The sequence below is a fragment of the Podarcis liolepis genome (genome assembly GCF_965112155.1).
Source record: "Podarcis liolepis genome assembly, chromosome: 6".
NCBI lineage: Eukaryota > Metazoa > Chordata > Lepidosauria > Squamata > Lacertidae > Podarcis > Podarcis liolepis.
The window spans coordinates 96,358,944-96,375,139 of record NC_139559.1 but is presented as its reverse complement, the minus strand read 5'-3'; the positions used below and the strand labels follow the sequence as shown (position 1 = coordinate 96,375,139).

The window sequence follows — 16,196 nt, the reverse complement described above, 5'->3', positions numbered from 1 at the left end:
GTCTGCAGACAAATGTCGGCTCCCCCAGCCTGTAAAGCGAGATGAGCGCCGCAACCCTAGAGTCGTTTGCTACTGGACTTAATTATCAGGTGTCCTTTACCTTTTTACCCACCAGAACAGAGGCACTTTGGCATGACCTATTTACAATTATCAGGCAGCTTCCTGGAAGGCGATATGGCGATTGTAAAAACGGTCACAACAAGCACCTCTGGGAGGCCATGTCTACAGCCACAGGAAGCAGCAGCAATGATGGAGGAAGCAGCAAAAGTGTGAGTGGACGGGTGGGCAAGTGGCAGTGGGGTGGTGGTAGAGGCATGGTTGTGTAGCAGCACCTATTTTTCTTGGGGGGGGGGAGCTGATTTCAACACATATATTTCACCCCAAATCTGATTTTGGATGGTGCCCACTCTACTAGTAAGTACATTTGCTTTTTTTGGCGGGGGGCGGGTTCCATCTTGCCACCTGAAATAGATGCCCCTTACTACTTCCAGTTTCTTGCTGCTTCTGCTGCGGCATTACTATTTTTTTGCCGTATCCCAGCATCCAAGAAGGGCACTGCTACATGCCCAAACCAACAGCTGACAAGGAGTTAACGCATGTGGTTGTGACAGGACAGCACAGTGAAAGCAGGCAATAGGAAAAGGATGCAATCAGCTTCAGTCTGCTTTAGAGGAAGTGTTCGCCTGGCACAAGAAGGCTGCGGGGAGGAAGGAGGTGTTTAATACTCATGCCTATCCACATAAGAAGCAGCACAGAAAGGAGAAATCAGAAGGGTCAGCATTAAACGTGGTAGGTGCAGTTTCTTCATGGATATGGGGCAAATCCATAGAATTGAGGAATAAGGGACAGTTGAGTATGCTCTGAGCTTCCTCTGTAGATTACCTCTATCTCTGGCATAGCAATGGAACACAAAAGTATTGGGGAGAGTGCTTCTCCACTGGTGACCATGACCTCAAGGAAAAAGCCCCCCCCCCATAGCATGCCTACAACTAGTCTCTTATAGGCTGGGTGAGTGGTGGAGAAGTGAATGTGAAAAACTCAGAAACTGTGAATGGGGCTGGGAGCTGTGAAGCCCCCAAGTCCAAACAAGGAAAATTGGGGGAAGGTTGAGGGTGGGGGGTGGGGAATTGAATGAACAGTGAATGAACATTGTTCACAATAATAATGTTACGTCAGCATGCCAAAGCCCTCGGAGCAGAAATTGTGGGACTATGATTTAGAAGTCTAGTGCTGTACATACAATTCAGGGATCACGTCCACAAATGAAGAACCCGATGGGGAAGTTGCAAAAGTTGTAATTCAGTTTACTAAATCAAATTATTTGCTTGGCATAATTAGGACAATGTAAACTCCTTATTATTTTTTTTTGCATATACTGCATTCCTTTTCTGTTATTCCTTATATGTGCTTTATTTCAATGTATTTAATCTGTTTTTTACTTTTTTGATGGCCTGTTGCCATGTATGCCAGTTTTCTCCTGTACTGAAAATTCCAGTAAAAATATAGTGTGGGTTTTTTTAATACAAAGGTTGTTCTTCAGAAAAACTGCATTCAAATAATACACTACTACAGTATAAAGGTCACAGCTAAATTGCTTTAAAAGGAGTTGGCCAGCTTATTTATGCCTAATTTGGGTGTCATAGGACAGCCTGATTTTTACTGGATTAAGTGCCTAGAGTATACAGTTTGTGGAAATGACATGCCAGAATCAATTCTGATTTAAGTTAAACAAGGAAAAACCTATTGAGATTTCATTAGCAACAATTAAAATTACATGCAAATGGCTAATTTTGTCTATGTTTTAGTATGCAGTTGCAGCTGAAGCCATCATCTAAAAATCTTTCATTATAATTTGTATGAATAAAAGAAATTATGTACGGTATATTACTTCATATAGTAAAGGTAATGGGACCCCTGACCATTAGGTCCAGTCATGGCCGACTCTGGGGTTGTGGTGCTCATCTCACTTTATTGGCCGAGGGAGCCGGCGTACAGCTTCCTGGTCATGTGGCCAGCATGACTAAGCTGCTTCTGGCGAACCAGAGCAGCGCATGGAAACGCCGTTTACCTTCCCACTGGAGTGATACCTATTTATCTACTTGCACTTTGACGTGCTTTCGAAGTGCTAGGTTGGCAGGAGCAGGGACCGAGCAACGGGAGCTCACCCCGTCGCGGGGATTTGACCCGTCGACCTTCTAATCGGCAAGCCCTAGGCTCTGTGGTTTAACCCACAGCGTCCCTATTCACTTCATATTCATATATATAATAAATATTTCTTGGGTATGATCTGATGGGAAAGTCCCCTTCATAAGTTCCACTGAAACACATAGAATCCATGCTCATACATTTCCCATTGAATTGGACAGTAACCAAGTTGTATATAGCAGCCCTGCTTCAGATAGTACATTAATTAATTAGTTAGTTAATTAGTCGCTTTATCTTGCCCAGGGCAACCCAAAGTGACTCACAACCAAGCCAGCCGTTCCAAATCCACACACACAGGCAGCCCGAAAGGCCAGGTGAGGTCCCAGTCCAAAAAGCCAGGTTCCAGGAACAGTCTAAGGGCAACACAAGAGACAAGATGCAATAATGGTCTGAGGTCAAATCCAAGGCAATCGAAGTACCAAATAACCAACCTAGCAGTTGGCTGGTACAAGAAAAGGAACTGAAAGCTTCTAGCCATGTGCCCCAGAGCCTCACCCTGACCACAGCTGGAGGCCATCTGGGCTGCCTGAGCTTGGCCTACTTGTGTGGAGTAGCACATCTTGGTCTTCAAGCAGGCACTCTGGCATCTGGCATCTGACTGCTTCTGTGCCTTTACGAGTGAATGCTCTCTTGGGTTTGGGGGAAGCTCAATCCTCGCCTCGGTATCTGAGCCAGAGCCTGCTGTGTCTGGGGGAAGAGGCTGAACCACCCTGAAGGGTCTGGTATGTCTCCCTGTCCCCCTGTAATTTTGGCCTTGGGGTGCTCTGAAGGGGACTCCTCCAGCAGGGTCATGACACGTGGCTTAGGAAGGTGGCGGCAGCAGCGGCAGACATATGCTTAGAATCAGTGGCGTAGCGTGGGGGGTGCAGGGGGGGGCCCGGCCGCACCGAGCGCAACATCTGGGGGTTAGGGGGCGCAAATCTACGGGTTAGGGGGTGCAAATCCACGGGCTAGGGGCGCAAATTACTTGCCTTGCCCCGGGTGCTGACAACCCACGCTACGCCACTGCTTAGAATTAAGGAGCAGGGCAACTCAACGTGCACCTTAGCACTGGAATCTTTTTTCAGTACAAGAACTGATCTGGGGGGGGGGGGAATCTGTTCCAGGTTTCCTCCAACCTTCCTTTATTTCAGCAGCCTGATATTTTCGGGTGTGTATGTGAGCAAAAGCCGTTGTTGCTACTGTTAAACAACTGGAAAGCATAAATCCCTGGAGGTGGTTTTCTGAATATCCCCCAGAGACCTACCAGTAGACGCTGAGCTACCTTCCACCCACCCCAGATATAGACTGCAGCCCCATCTGCACTATGCAGTTAAACCTGTGTTATGCCACTTTAAACAGTCATGCTTTCCCTCAAGAAAACTTGGGAGCTATAGTTTGTTGAGGGTGCTGAGAGTTGTTAGGCTATCACTATTCCCCTCACAGAGCTATAGTTCTCAGAGTGTGGAGTCAGGACTGTTTAAAGTGGTATAAGACTGTTTTAAATGTGTTGTGCAGATGGGACCTGCATCCATTAAAAAATATATGCAGTCTTATTATTTATAAATGGCTAGTCTTATAGTCTGCTGTAGTTGTTTCAACCTCTTCCTAAATTTCTGGAGAGAAAATTTATGTTGCTGGGAAGAAAGATACTGTGGCATCTGAATATAGACTGCATTTTTAATCAAGGCATATATTGGCTTATATCTTGATCAGGTTCCTAAATTAAAGAGAGAGTTTAAAGATTTTCAAAAGTTTCATGCCAGGCAAAAAGGCCAGCTGTTTAAAGGACACAGGCAATGTTTTTCCTCCTAGACAAGGGCCCCCCCTTTGATTGATAGCAGAAAACAATTCTCAAAGTCGTAAAAGCTGGAATTACAGGCTGAAGACCAAGGTTACACAGACCCTACATAATTAAGAGTTTGGTAAACAGTAAAATAAAACCATGTGCCTTAAACTTGAGCCTAAGGTCAAAAGGCCAAGAGCACATGGAAAACAAACCGGCTGGAGAAGGGGGGAAGTGTGAACAGGGGAAGAGGCTTTTTTTCCTATTTTATTTTGAGGCTGTAAACTGTTCCTTCCTTGTTACTTTTAGGAAGTTTATCCTTCTAAAAAGCTATCTATGATAATGTATGAAATATGCTGGCTTAAATGTAATTATGCAAAGGATCTAGAAAGAAAGAAATGTTAAATTCTTATTTCATAGAGTCATATTGCTGTAGGAGACCACAGGGGCCATTGAGCCCAGCCCCCTGTCAGACAAGAGACGCCAATCGAGCACTTATGACAAATGGCTGTCAGACCTTTGTTTAAAGACCTCCAAAAGGAGATATTTCATTGATGATGCATGAGAATATGAACCCAAGGTCTCTGACATCTGTTCAAGATAAAAATTTAAAATTATTAACCATTTGTTTTAGAAGGCAATAGGGCAAGGAGGGCAAGAGGTGAGCTGGTAATTAAGATTCCTTGTTGAGACACATGTAAGATATATTAATACTTATTTGTCATTTATAGATGTAACAATATATATAGCTCTTTGTATTCCATATAAGGACAGAAGGATATGGGTGTATCTTTTAGAATTGGATATAGCAATCAGCCAATAGGAAATTCAAGCAGGCTGATTGAACAGAGGCAGCCACAGGAGGAACAAAGGGGGGTGGATTAAGGAAATATAAGTGCTGGCCATAATGGCAGGAGGCCAGGCCAGAGCTTGGTAACCATATACCACTGTGCCTCTTATTTATTTGTCTGACAAATAAATTATTTTTTTAATTTCTCTGTTGCTGCGTTGAATATTTCATTCCAGCTAAGCGTTAACCACAAGCAGGGTGCTACAATACAGCATGAGGTCTTCTGGGAGCCTAGTTGAGTGAAGTTTTAGAACGTCAGAACCTAAAACGAATCTCCAGGATCAGGCCAGGGCCCCATCCAGCCCAGCATTGCTGTTGTGCTGCAAGGCATCAAAGAAGCGTTTTAGCTTAAAGCGTTGTAAATTTAAACAGGGAAAACAGATAGAAAAAAACAGAACTCCACATCAACATCCGGTGGCACAATGTTATATCACATATGCAGCGCATATAAATTGCTTTTTCTTTACCAGTCTAGCTGAGTCCAGAAGCATCTTTCCTGGACCTCCATTTTCAGAGGGGCAGGCAGGGGCTACAACCTCCCCTCTGTCCTCTGTCCAAGACTACGCCTACCCATTGCCTATACCACCAAAGTTGTGATGGTTGCTGTGAGGGTGGCAAAAACCAGAAGGGGGGAGCCATTTTGCCAGCTGGGAAAATTCCAACCTGGCCCCAAATACAGCAGCTGACAATGCTATAGGAAGGTCCAGCAGAACAACATGTAACAACAATATAGGGAGCGAGGGAAACAAGTTTTTAAAATACCTGGTTCTATTGCTGTGAGGGATAACCGAAGATCACCTCTGTCCTTATGTTAAGGCGATTCCGCTTTAGGCTGAGTAAATAATCAACACGACTGAAACCTGATTGTACCAAATACAAAGTAGGAAATACCAGGAAATACAATTTTACTTTATCCCAAAGCTGTGGAAACTTTTTAGATACAGTGGTACCTCAGGTTACATACGCTTCAGGTTACATACACTTCAGGTTACAGACTCCGCTAACCCAGAAATAGTACCTCGGGTTAAGAACTTTGCTTCAGGATGAGAACAGAAATCGTGCTCCAGCAGTATGGCAGCAGCAGGAGGCCCCATTAGCTAAAGTGGTGCTTCAGGTTAAGAACAGTTTCAGGTTAAGAATGGACCTCCAGAACGAATTAAGTACTTAACCCGAGGTACCACTGTATTGTGCTCTTTATCCAAAAATGGTGTTTTTCTTGACAGAAAGTTACTTTGGCTGCTATGTTGCTCTGTAGCTCTAGGATCGCTCCTTGCAAAGAAACATCAGCATCAGCAGCATTCACAACACTTGTTTCTGGTCATCAGGCACAGGGGCAACAATGAGAGAGAAACACATAAAAGTATAAATTTTTATGTAATTGTATTTTGTGTAAATTATAAAATAATAAATAAAACATGTTCTATTTACATATGGAACATTTAAATAGCCCCTGTTGACGGCAGGGGGGGGGGCACAGGAAGGGGCCAGAGTTGGAAAAAGGTTGAGGAGAACTGCCTTAATCCTTTGCACCAGCAGAGCTCTCCTGAGCCATATTTGCACCTTGCAGACTTGCTGCTTTCTAAAAAAGCATCTGCACAGCACAGTTGCTAATTGTGTGGATGTTGCTACATATAGTTTGAGCTTTGAAAGGCAATTTTGGTTGGATTGTATAAGGAGGCTTATTAATTTGCATTTAAAATTGTATGCACGTTGTCACTTTAACAGCAAATCTGTATTCTCAAAGCAGAAGATTGTGGTCTACAGGAACAGATGCCCACATGCTGCTGTTTACTATCATTAGTTGTGGTAAGTATTTATGAAATTTACTGGAAAAAAATGTCATTTTGCTATTACTTTGACCTTGCCAAGGAAGGATATGAAGCAACGCTGGGGATGGGAAGAGTTGTGTAAGCAGAAATATGTTTGAGGCTGCTTGGGTTCTGCTGTTCTCACCATTCCAAATGGAAACTAGAATGCTTCATTGGCAATCCCATTAAAACAAGTGCCCTGTAAGACCACGCCAAGAAGAATCTCCTGGTATAGTCACAACAGGAAAATATTGCAGGTGGCACAAAACAGTAAAAAGTTCCAATCTAGCCCTTCTTTTGAAGAAAATACTTATTGACTAATGTAATTTTGCTAAGTTCTTTGTCCAAAGCAGTCCTTAATGGGGTTTCCAGGAGAAAAGATTAACAATTCCCTCCACCAGTAGAAGATCCTTGTTACACTCCAAATATGTCTCTCCTCCTAGGCTAGCTGCTCCCTCCTTCAATTGCACCTCTTTAATTTCTGTTTGATTTTCAACTGTTAGGATCAGTTCAAAAGTGCCACCTCTTCCTTTTGAGCATGGAGTCTGTTCTGCAGAATGCCTTGTCCTCTGTGGCTGCTAATTTTAAGTTATCTAGTGCTTCTAATAAGAACAGGCCAGCTGTATTCATCACCATTTGTGTACTCAGGATGCTTGTCTGCAATTGCAGCCTTTTCCTAATGCTCCTTGTTGCTCTGGCAGGGATATTTTTTTCTTCTGTGAGTGCCTGGACTTACCACTATGGGCCGATGCCCCCGATAAACTGGGACATGGCAAGAAGATATTGCCAGCAGCACTATACTGACCTAGTAGCAATCCAAAACAAAGAAGAAATTGCCTATCTCAATGCTACCATTCCATACTACCGCACGTACTACTGGATTGGGATCCGGAAGATTAAGAATGTTTGGACCTGGGTTGGAACGGGCAAGATCCTCACAAAGGAAGCAGAAAACTGGGCTTCTCGGGAACCCAACAACAGACGGTCTGGAGAAGACTGTGTTGAGATATACATTAAAAGGCCTGTGGAATCTGGAAAATGGAATGATGAACGTTGTACTAACAAAAAACTGCCACTGTGCTACCAAGGTAATGAAAGCACCCCGTATAATGTCATAGCTGTGGAATACCAACAGCTAGGAATGGAAGGACTGATCAGTTTTGGTTCTCTTAGGACTCAGCTAGATTGGTAAAGAAAAAGCGATTTATATGCACTGTGGAGCCCTGTTTTTCCCTTCCAGATTTCCCTGTTTAAATTTACAACGTGTTTAACTGAAACACTTATTTGATGTGTCTAGATCCAGCCTTAGTTTCTTATTTTTCCAATCTAATATTCAGTTCTCTACATTTTCCAGCAATTTGTGAATTTTATTCTTGAAGACTCCTCATGAAAATTCACCAGCATTTCAGTGAGAATTTCTCATAATACTGTAAACACATTTTTATATGCAGTTTTAACATATGTACACATTTCTGCATATAACATATGCACACATTATATTTCCTGATATAATGTGTTTCTGTATGTTTGTTTCACTCATATCTTCACTTGTATGCACGCTTTCCCCAATATATATTTTTTTGTCAACACTGTTTCGTTGCAGAATGGCACAGAAAAATTCAGATAAATGCAAATTTCAAAGGTGTTTCAGTTCACATATTGTTTTGCAAAGTGTAGATTCAGCTTTAATTCTCCTCCATGCCTTCTAACAACACATTCCTATGTATTTCTACTGAGAAGTAAGTTTAGTTGGGCTTACTCCCAGGTAGAGAGCTGCAGCCTAGGTTCCACTATAATGGCCAGGCTAGCTTGCCGCCTCTTTTGCTTGCCCTTTTTCTATTCTGCACTGTAAACAGCAGCCTGAGATCTTGCAATTAATCAAACACAGCTTATTCTGAGTCCGCATATGGAGATATTCTTTCCTGTGCAGTATAAGGTGCAAGACCCTGATATATTTGCAGCACATCTTGGAACCATAGAAATGTAGGGCTGGAAGGGTCACCAAGGGTCATCTAGTCCAACCCCCTGCATTGTAGGAACCACAGCTAAAGAATCCCTGATGGATGGCTAGCCAACCTCTCTTGGGAAACCTCCAATGACGGTTTCACCACCTTCTGAGAGAGTCTGCTCCACCGTTGAACAGATTTCACCCCCTGAAAGTTATTCTTAATGTTTAGCTGAAATCTCCTTTAGGAACAAAGCTGAATTTGGATATGAAAATCTGTGACCCGATTTCTGGCATGACTTTTGGTACTGCTTTAGAGGTGTGGATCAATCTATCATTTTCTTTTTCCTTTTCAGATATTGCTAAGTGAAAATGGACAAACATGAACCCTGTATTGGCAAAAACAGGCATCTATAAGTGCGACAGTTTGTTCAAAAGCAAGCAAGTGTATTTGACGAGAGATTAGAGCATATCCACACCATAAATTTAAAGTATATTCAATGCAGTTTTAAAGCATATGACTTCCCCTCAAGGAATCCTAGGAACGGTAGCTTGTTGAGGGTGCTGGGATTTGTAGCTTTGTGAGGGGGGAACTACAGTTCCCAGGGTTCTTTGGGGAAAGTTGCATGATTTAAAAGTGTGGTGTGGAACAGCCTGTAGACTTTGATTTTGTCCAGACTTGGAGCTCTTTAGTAGAACATGAAGCAGAATCAGCCCTGAGTACTGAACTCTGCAGAATGGGTCCACAGCTCCCTTCTGTTAAGAGTAGCTTGATGCCAAAGATGCTTGTATCTTTGAAGAGCTGGTTAGAGGAGGAAATTTTTAATATGTGTAGCTTTGTTCACACTACATGGCTGACCTGCTCTTGCCTGTTCTGTGCAGTTATTAAAGTCCTCCTTGTGCTTTAGCTAGTCTGCCATTAGTTTTTCATTTTTACTTGAATAAAATATGGGGGGAGGCAGGTAAGCCCCCCCCTACATAACTGATCACAAGATGCAGAGTGCACACACCATTTGAATGGCAGTGGCTATCAAATATTTTATTGGGGGTCCGAAAGGGACCTCAACCCCTAGGAGTTGACTCCTGTGTTTGCAGGGAATGATTGCAACTGGACTAAACACAGGAGAAACTGGCCTCCATTTTCTCGCATCGACACTACAGAATGAAATAGGCTGCTAACTAGTGTAGCCCTCCTCTCTTCTCCAAAGAGATCCTGGCAACTGCAGTTCTGTGTTCCCGAGGGAGTAGAGCTTAAGTTTCAAGAGATGGCGCAACTCTAACCCACTTCTCTCTTCTGCGCAGCTTCCTGCCAGCCTTCCGCCTGCAGTCAGCATGGGGAGTGTGTGGAGACCATTGGGAATTATACCTGCCAATGTTATCCTGGCTTCTATGGGCCGGAGTGTGAATATGGTGAGGACCAGAGCCATGGCTGGGGGGTGGATACTTGTTACGTGCTGACAAAACATATAAGAATAATTAGCGCTTGAGTTAAATGTTCTGACAGACCCTCCAAGTGCCCCTATTTTCCAGGGTTGTCCCTGATTTGGAGAAGCCATCCCAGTTTCTGATTTGATCCTGGAATGTCCCACTTTTCCTTAGGTTGTCCCTATTTTCAGTGGAGAAATGCTGGAGGGTATGGAGTTATCTGACCCCGAGCCATCTGAAGGCAATCCTGTATAGGGAAGTTTTTTGAATGTTTTATGTTTTATTATGTTTTTATATATTTTTATTACGTTTTTATATATGTTGTAGCTGGGGCAACCCAGTAAGATGTGTGTGGGGTATAAATAGTAAAGTTATCATTATGGAATGGGATGTCCCCATTTTCATTGGAAAAATGTTGGAGGGTATGGTTCTGAGTGCTTCACGTACGCTTTCCTGTAAGGAAGGCCAGTGTGACCCCCATTTGAGAGCGAGGGGGGCTTCCTTCAGGGCCTTCTAGGGAATTAATGGCTAAGCTGAATTTTGAACCTGGGACTATCTGATTTTCCGCTCAGTCTCTTGATCACCACAAAATACAAAATTTACATTTATTTCTCTTGTATAACTTTTAAGAGGTTTTCCTGTGAATAAATTTTTGCTGAGCAAGAGAAACTGCTCCTCTTCAAGGCTGAGGGGGGCTTCCTTCCAGTTCTTGGCTTTTGTTGAGGTTTGAACTGGTGCTACCTTCTTTACGTAAAGGACACTCAGAGGGCTTTGTCCATTCACAGTATGAAGCTTATGTGATGAAACCAGTAGCATCTTTTGCAAAGCCTCCTATTTTGTCAGCTTTCTTCCCGTGCAGATTATTGTTCTATGCTGCTAACTTATATTGTGTGTGTGTGTGTTTTTAAAAGAAGCTTGAGTGTTTTGGCTTTCTCCCCAGAATCCTGAGAATTGTACTTTGAGGCTGCTGACATCTCCGCCCACCCTGCCCTTCATGAAACTACAGTAGCCAGAATTCTCTGGAAAGAGGAAATCATTTTTAAAACTAGTTTACATTTGTAGTGTAGCTCTGCCCCAAAAGGAAGCACACCGGAATGTGATAACAAAGATTGCTCTGTGAGAAATATTTAGCCCTGTTGTGTTGACTGACATGCATCACAAATAACATTACTGCCCAGCTCAATATAATTTTCCTTTGAAACATCTATGTTGGAAGCCATGCCAGGGGTTTTAAGTCTAGCAACAAAATGTACAAATTCTCCTCAGCCACTCTTGGCCCTGGTTTGGGGGAATCAAAAGTTTGGCCTATTTCCACAAGGAGAAAACTCACCTCTGAATTGTACTTTATATCGTGAGTGGGGGCTCACAAGGCTGGTGGCTCTTTCACACAAAATATATAGAACTAGATATTGGATTCTAGTTGAGACTTCTCCCTGATGTACCAGTTTTCTATAATAGCGAGGGTTTTAAAAAATATATATCAGCCATGCAAGTCTTAATAGTTTGAAGTGATCTTGCTCAAAGATGCAGGTTTACTGTCTCAGTGAAAGGTGTGCCTCAGTTGTGTGAATAAGCCTGTCTACCCAACATGCCTTTAAAGCTCATCTGAAGCACACTCCCCACCCTCAACAAAATATAATTCTGGGCACCGTAGTTTGTTAAGAGTTGCTGGAATTGTAACTCTGTGTAACTGCACTGTCTAGAATTCTTCGAGGGAAAGGATGTACAGTACTTTGAATGTATTTTAAAGGTATTGTGTGTATGCAGCCTGAGAACTAAACCAGAGGAATCAAGGAATCCAAATGGGAGCAGGAATAATCTAGAGTGGAGAAGCCTTAGGAAAGGGAGATGGTGCTTTAACTCTTCTCCCACCCACCCTTTCCTACCTACTGCTCTGGCAGACACACATATGAGAAATCCAGCTTTCTAGACCTCAGGATTTCCAGCTTACTACTGATTCTGCTCTACTGAGTTTAGCTGTAGTCTGATATGCTGAAAACAACAAAGCTTTTTTCCAGAAAGCTGTTCTAGAGACACTGAATCTGGTGGGGGGAAGTAGCTTCCATCCTAAGTTTCTGCATTAAACTTTGACGTGGATGTACTAATAAGTGATGCATATAGCAAAAGCATTTCTCCCCTCCTCGTTTGGCCCAAGGTGGCTGTCTTGCATCTAGCCTAAATTATAACCTTCTTGCTTAGGCTCTATATAGACATTCCAGAAAGATAGCATGCTGTCAGCATCACTGAGGTGCAAAGTGCATATTTGAAATTAAAAGGAGACTTAGAAATGGATGGGTGAAAATGCTGACCTAAATACAGTGGTGCCTCGCAAGATGAAAATAATCCGTTCCGCGAGTCTCTTCGTCTAGCGTTTTTTTCGTCCCTATTAGCAGCTTAGCGCTATTAGCGGTTTAGCGGATTAGCGGCTATTAAAGGCTTAGCGGCTTAGTGGCTAAAAGGCTATTAGCGGCTTAGCGGCTTAGAAAAAGGGGGAGAAAGCAAAAAAATAAATAGCAAGACTCGCAAGACTTTTTCGTCTTGCGAAGCAAGCCCATAGGGAAATTCGTCTTGTGAAGCAGCTCAAAAACGGAAAACCCTTTCGTCTAGCGGGTTTTCTGTCTTGCAAGGCATTCGTCTTGCGGGGCACCACTGTACTCAGGAGCCAACTCCACAGCTCACTGGAGCCATTCTTTTCCTTATCCACTTTCCCAGGGTAAGCGCCACTGAACTGAATACAGGTTGCTTCTTGCAAATGTGTCTTGTAATATATCCAGTGAAATATATCTGTCTTTTAAATATACGGTAACTTTTATTTGAGTTTTAGGGGTGTGGTTTGAGGGGAAAGGGGTCAACCCGCCCCATACACTGTTGTTCATGTCCCCAGAAAAACTTGTCTGGTCCTGCACCTAAGGCAGAATAGGGCCACCATGATAAATTCCTGATGGTTGAGTTAGTCACTCATCTTTACCACCACTAAGTGGTACTTGAACTCAAGTTGGCCAGACCATGCTTTGGGAGAGAATTAAATTCTGGTTGCTGTGTTGGCTCCAAAGAAACACAAGGTCTGAAAGGATTGGTATTATAAGTGAGTGAGGAAGGGTTCAGGCAACAAATGTTTCAGCTCCACAATCCCTTCAAAGGAGAGGTTAGAAACACATTTGCTGATGGTAGTGTTGGCATAACCTGGTACTGTATTTCAATGTCTCCATTTAGTTGTGAAATGCAAGGACTTGGATGCTGCACTTAGACCACTGCGCATGAACTGCAGTCATCCTCTGGGGAACTTCAGTTATAACTCCAGCTGTGGCTTCAGTTGTGATGAAGGATTTGAAATGAATGGCCTGGCCACTTTGCAGTGCTTGCCGTCTGGGAGCTGGTCAGCAGAGATACCGCAGTGTGTAGGTATGTGCTATTACGGTGGGTGCCAGGTGTTAACGCAAGTGTGGCAGCTGCCAAGGTCCAGAAACTGGCAAGAGGCCACTGAGCCAAGCACTGGTGTAACAATGCCACACACCCCATCAGCCCACGCACTTTGCCCAGAAAACAAACAAAAAAATTGGAGTTTTCCTTTTTGCATGGATCAAAACTGAAAAGCAGTAATCATAAACAGGATGGTAGAAAACCTCACCATTTATTATAAATTTATAATTTATTATAATAAGTAATGCAGCAATGTTGCTACAAATATATATGCTCCAGAGTCTCATTTTAGCATTCACAAATACAAGTGAAGCCCACTTTGGGTTACATTGATAAATATCATATGCCCACATTAAGACGTAAGACAGTGACTGTGCTTTCCGTATGCATTTGGCTGAAGTTGGGTGGGGGGAATGAGAGAAAGGTTAACATTAAAACAATAAATGTGAATGGGGGTTAATGGCTAACATAATCACCTCAACTGTGAATAAATGAGACAGAAGTTAATGTGAATGTACATTTCAGCAGACAGTTAAGATTAAATGTTGGTGATGGCAGCAGCTGACTAAACTGTACGGGAATAAATGTCATCATATTTTAAAAAATCTGGTTTTTAATTGGAAAATGAATAAAAATTATTTACAAAAAAATAAATAAATTCTACCTGCCCCCTAAAATAAAAGAAGCAGTACTGGAGGAATCTTCAGAAAGTGGCTGCAAGCAAGACCACTTCACAAAAGAGAGTGGACAAGCAGGTTACAGGCCAGTTCAGTGCTCATTCTGCTTCTGGTACATTTCACCCCCATCCCTAGTTGCAGGAGATATTCCCAGTGGAATTGTTGTTGTTGTTGTTATTCCCCTCCTTTTTCCCTGACAAAACTCAAGGCAGCTCACGGATAAACAGGTGCATGCAGTAGGGTGTGCCTGTTTCATGTGTGCAAGCCATGTGGCGTGCACATGACACATCAACAACATGTGGCATGCTGACATCGCCCAGCCCCCTAAATTGTGGGGGCAAGGGGGCGCACTTGCAGATAAAACGAGCAATAAGTAAGTAGTCCATCTTCAGTCGATGTCCTTCATAACCAGAGTCCTGATCTTCTAGTTTTCAATGTTTGATATGTTATTGTGTTTTTAATATTCTGTTGGGAGTTGCCCAGAGTGGCTGGGGAAACCCAACCAAATGGGTGGCATTAATAATAGCCAATTCCCATCATGCATAGCGCACACATACCTGATTGAATCCTCCCTTCTCTGTTCCTTAGCTGTCCAGTGCTGGCCATTAAGAATCCCTGTTCATGGAGGCCTCAGCTGCTCTCACAGGAAATTTCAGTACCAGACTAGCTGCAACTTTAGCTGTGCAGAGGGCTTTCTGCTAAGTGGAGTGGAGACCACTAGATGTGAAGCTTCTGGAGAATGGAGTTCCCTGGAGCCAATATGTCAAGGTTCAGTTTCCTTCTAAATCCCATTCCGATATTATTGTCTCAGAACTCTGTAGTACTTAGAGGGTGTACGATGAATATATTTGGAGATCCAGCTGTTGGCTATCAAATGCCAAGACCAGAAGTATATGTTGACCTGGAAAACTAATTTAGATGCATGGAATAAACATTTTGTACATCACTTTCATAAACCTGGAGATTCCAAATTACTGTTGGTGGTCATATTGCATTTAGGGTTGTTAACTCCCCCCCCCTCTTTCTTTTTGCTAATCCTGCCCTGTACCGTTTGCAGCAGCCTGACTTGAAAGCAGGAATGTTTTCTGGTATAGAGATATGGAAAGTTTCGATTCCTTGTTTTCTGCGTATCAGGCTGCTGTTTTAAGGCAGAGAACAAGTAAAAAGTGAGAGCCTTAACTTATCTGATTCTAAAAATCAATCTATATCTTCAAAAACAAAGGGATTATGTGGTAGGGTTTGGCAGAGGCTGGCTGAGCTCCCCTAAGCTAGAGCTTCCTGCCTGGTATGGGACCAGCTGTTGTGCTATAGTGAGTTTTCAACTGCCAACATTTGCTTACTTATTTGGGAGTATTTTTACCCTGCCTATTAACCCGAGATCACTGTCTTGAGCTGCACAAATCCTGCAGAGGTTCAGAGAACGCATGGCCTAGGCAAGGAAGGACAGAGGAAGCAGAAGCCTTGGAAAAGAGAAGGTGGGGCAGTAGGCGACAAAAACCTAGAGAGGGAAGGGGCAGGTGACTGATCTGATCTGTGGCTGGCTGTATCTTTGGTGCTGGGTCTCAATTCTGAAGCTGCTGCTCTCAAATGTAAAAATAAAAAAATGCCCTTGAAAAACCAGAGTTGAATAACATTTTTAAATATATATATAATTAATTTTTATTCAATTTCCAATATACATTCCATCCATATTTAACATCCATTTCTAACATATACATCTTTTAGACTTCCCTCAGCCTACCTGGCAATTTTCCATATTATCACAATTACTCACATTTCTTAAATTTATATTGCGCTTTAACAATCTTAATCTTATCATATCTATTAAGCAACATTTCTACCAATCATTTTCACAGAGCTTCTTGAAAGCCAACAAGCGTTAATGAGTTGAATAACATTTTAAGCAGAGGCTGGATGGCCACCTGCTTAAGATGAGATTCCCGCATTGCAGGGAGTTGGACTAGATGACCCTTGGGGGGGGGTCCCTTCCAACTCTACAATTCTGCGATTCTAAGAACATAAATGTATTTGTTTCTGATTGTTTTAGCTGATTTGTGGCTAATTCTAGACTATCTCTGCACCCGTGAAGACTACAAATCCA

General features: G+C 42.8%; 1 protein-coding gene across 1 annotated transcript in view; it reads left to right on the top strand.

Annotated features, from left to right (window-relative positions):
• The first annotated feature begins 568 nt into the window (after positions 1-568).
• The window catches only part of LOC310708553 (P-selectin-like), a 33,866-nt gene continuing 18,238 nt past the window's right edge, over positions 569-16,196 (top strand). The window contains exons 1-6 of the mRNA XM_083507103.1: positions 569-793; positions 6,565-6,623; positions 7,330-7,716; positions 9,876-9,983; positions 13,212-13,400; positions 14,684-14,863. Coding sequence (XP_083363229.1) covers positions 6,599-6,623; positions 7,330-7,716; positions 9,876-9,983; positions 13,212-13,400; positions 14,684-14,863 — 889 coding nt within the window. The 5' untranslated portion in view covers positions 569-793; positions 6,565-6,598. The remainder of the gene's footprint in view (positions 794-6,564; positions 6,624-7,329; positions 7,717-9,875; positions 9,984-13,211; positions 13,401-14,683; positions 14,864-16,196) is intronic.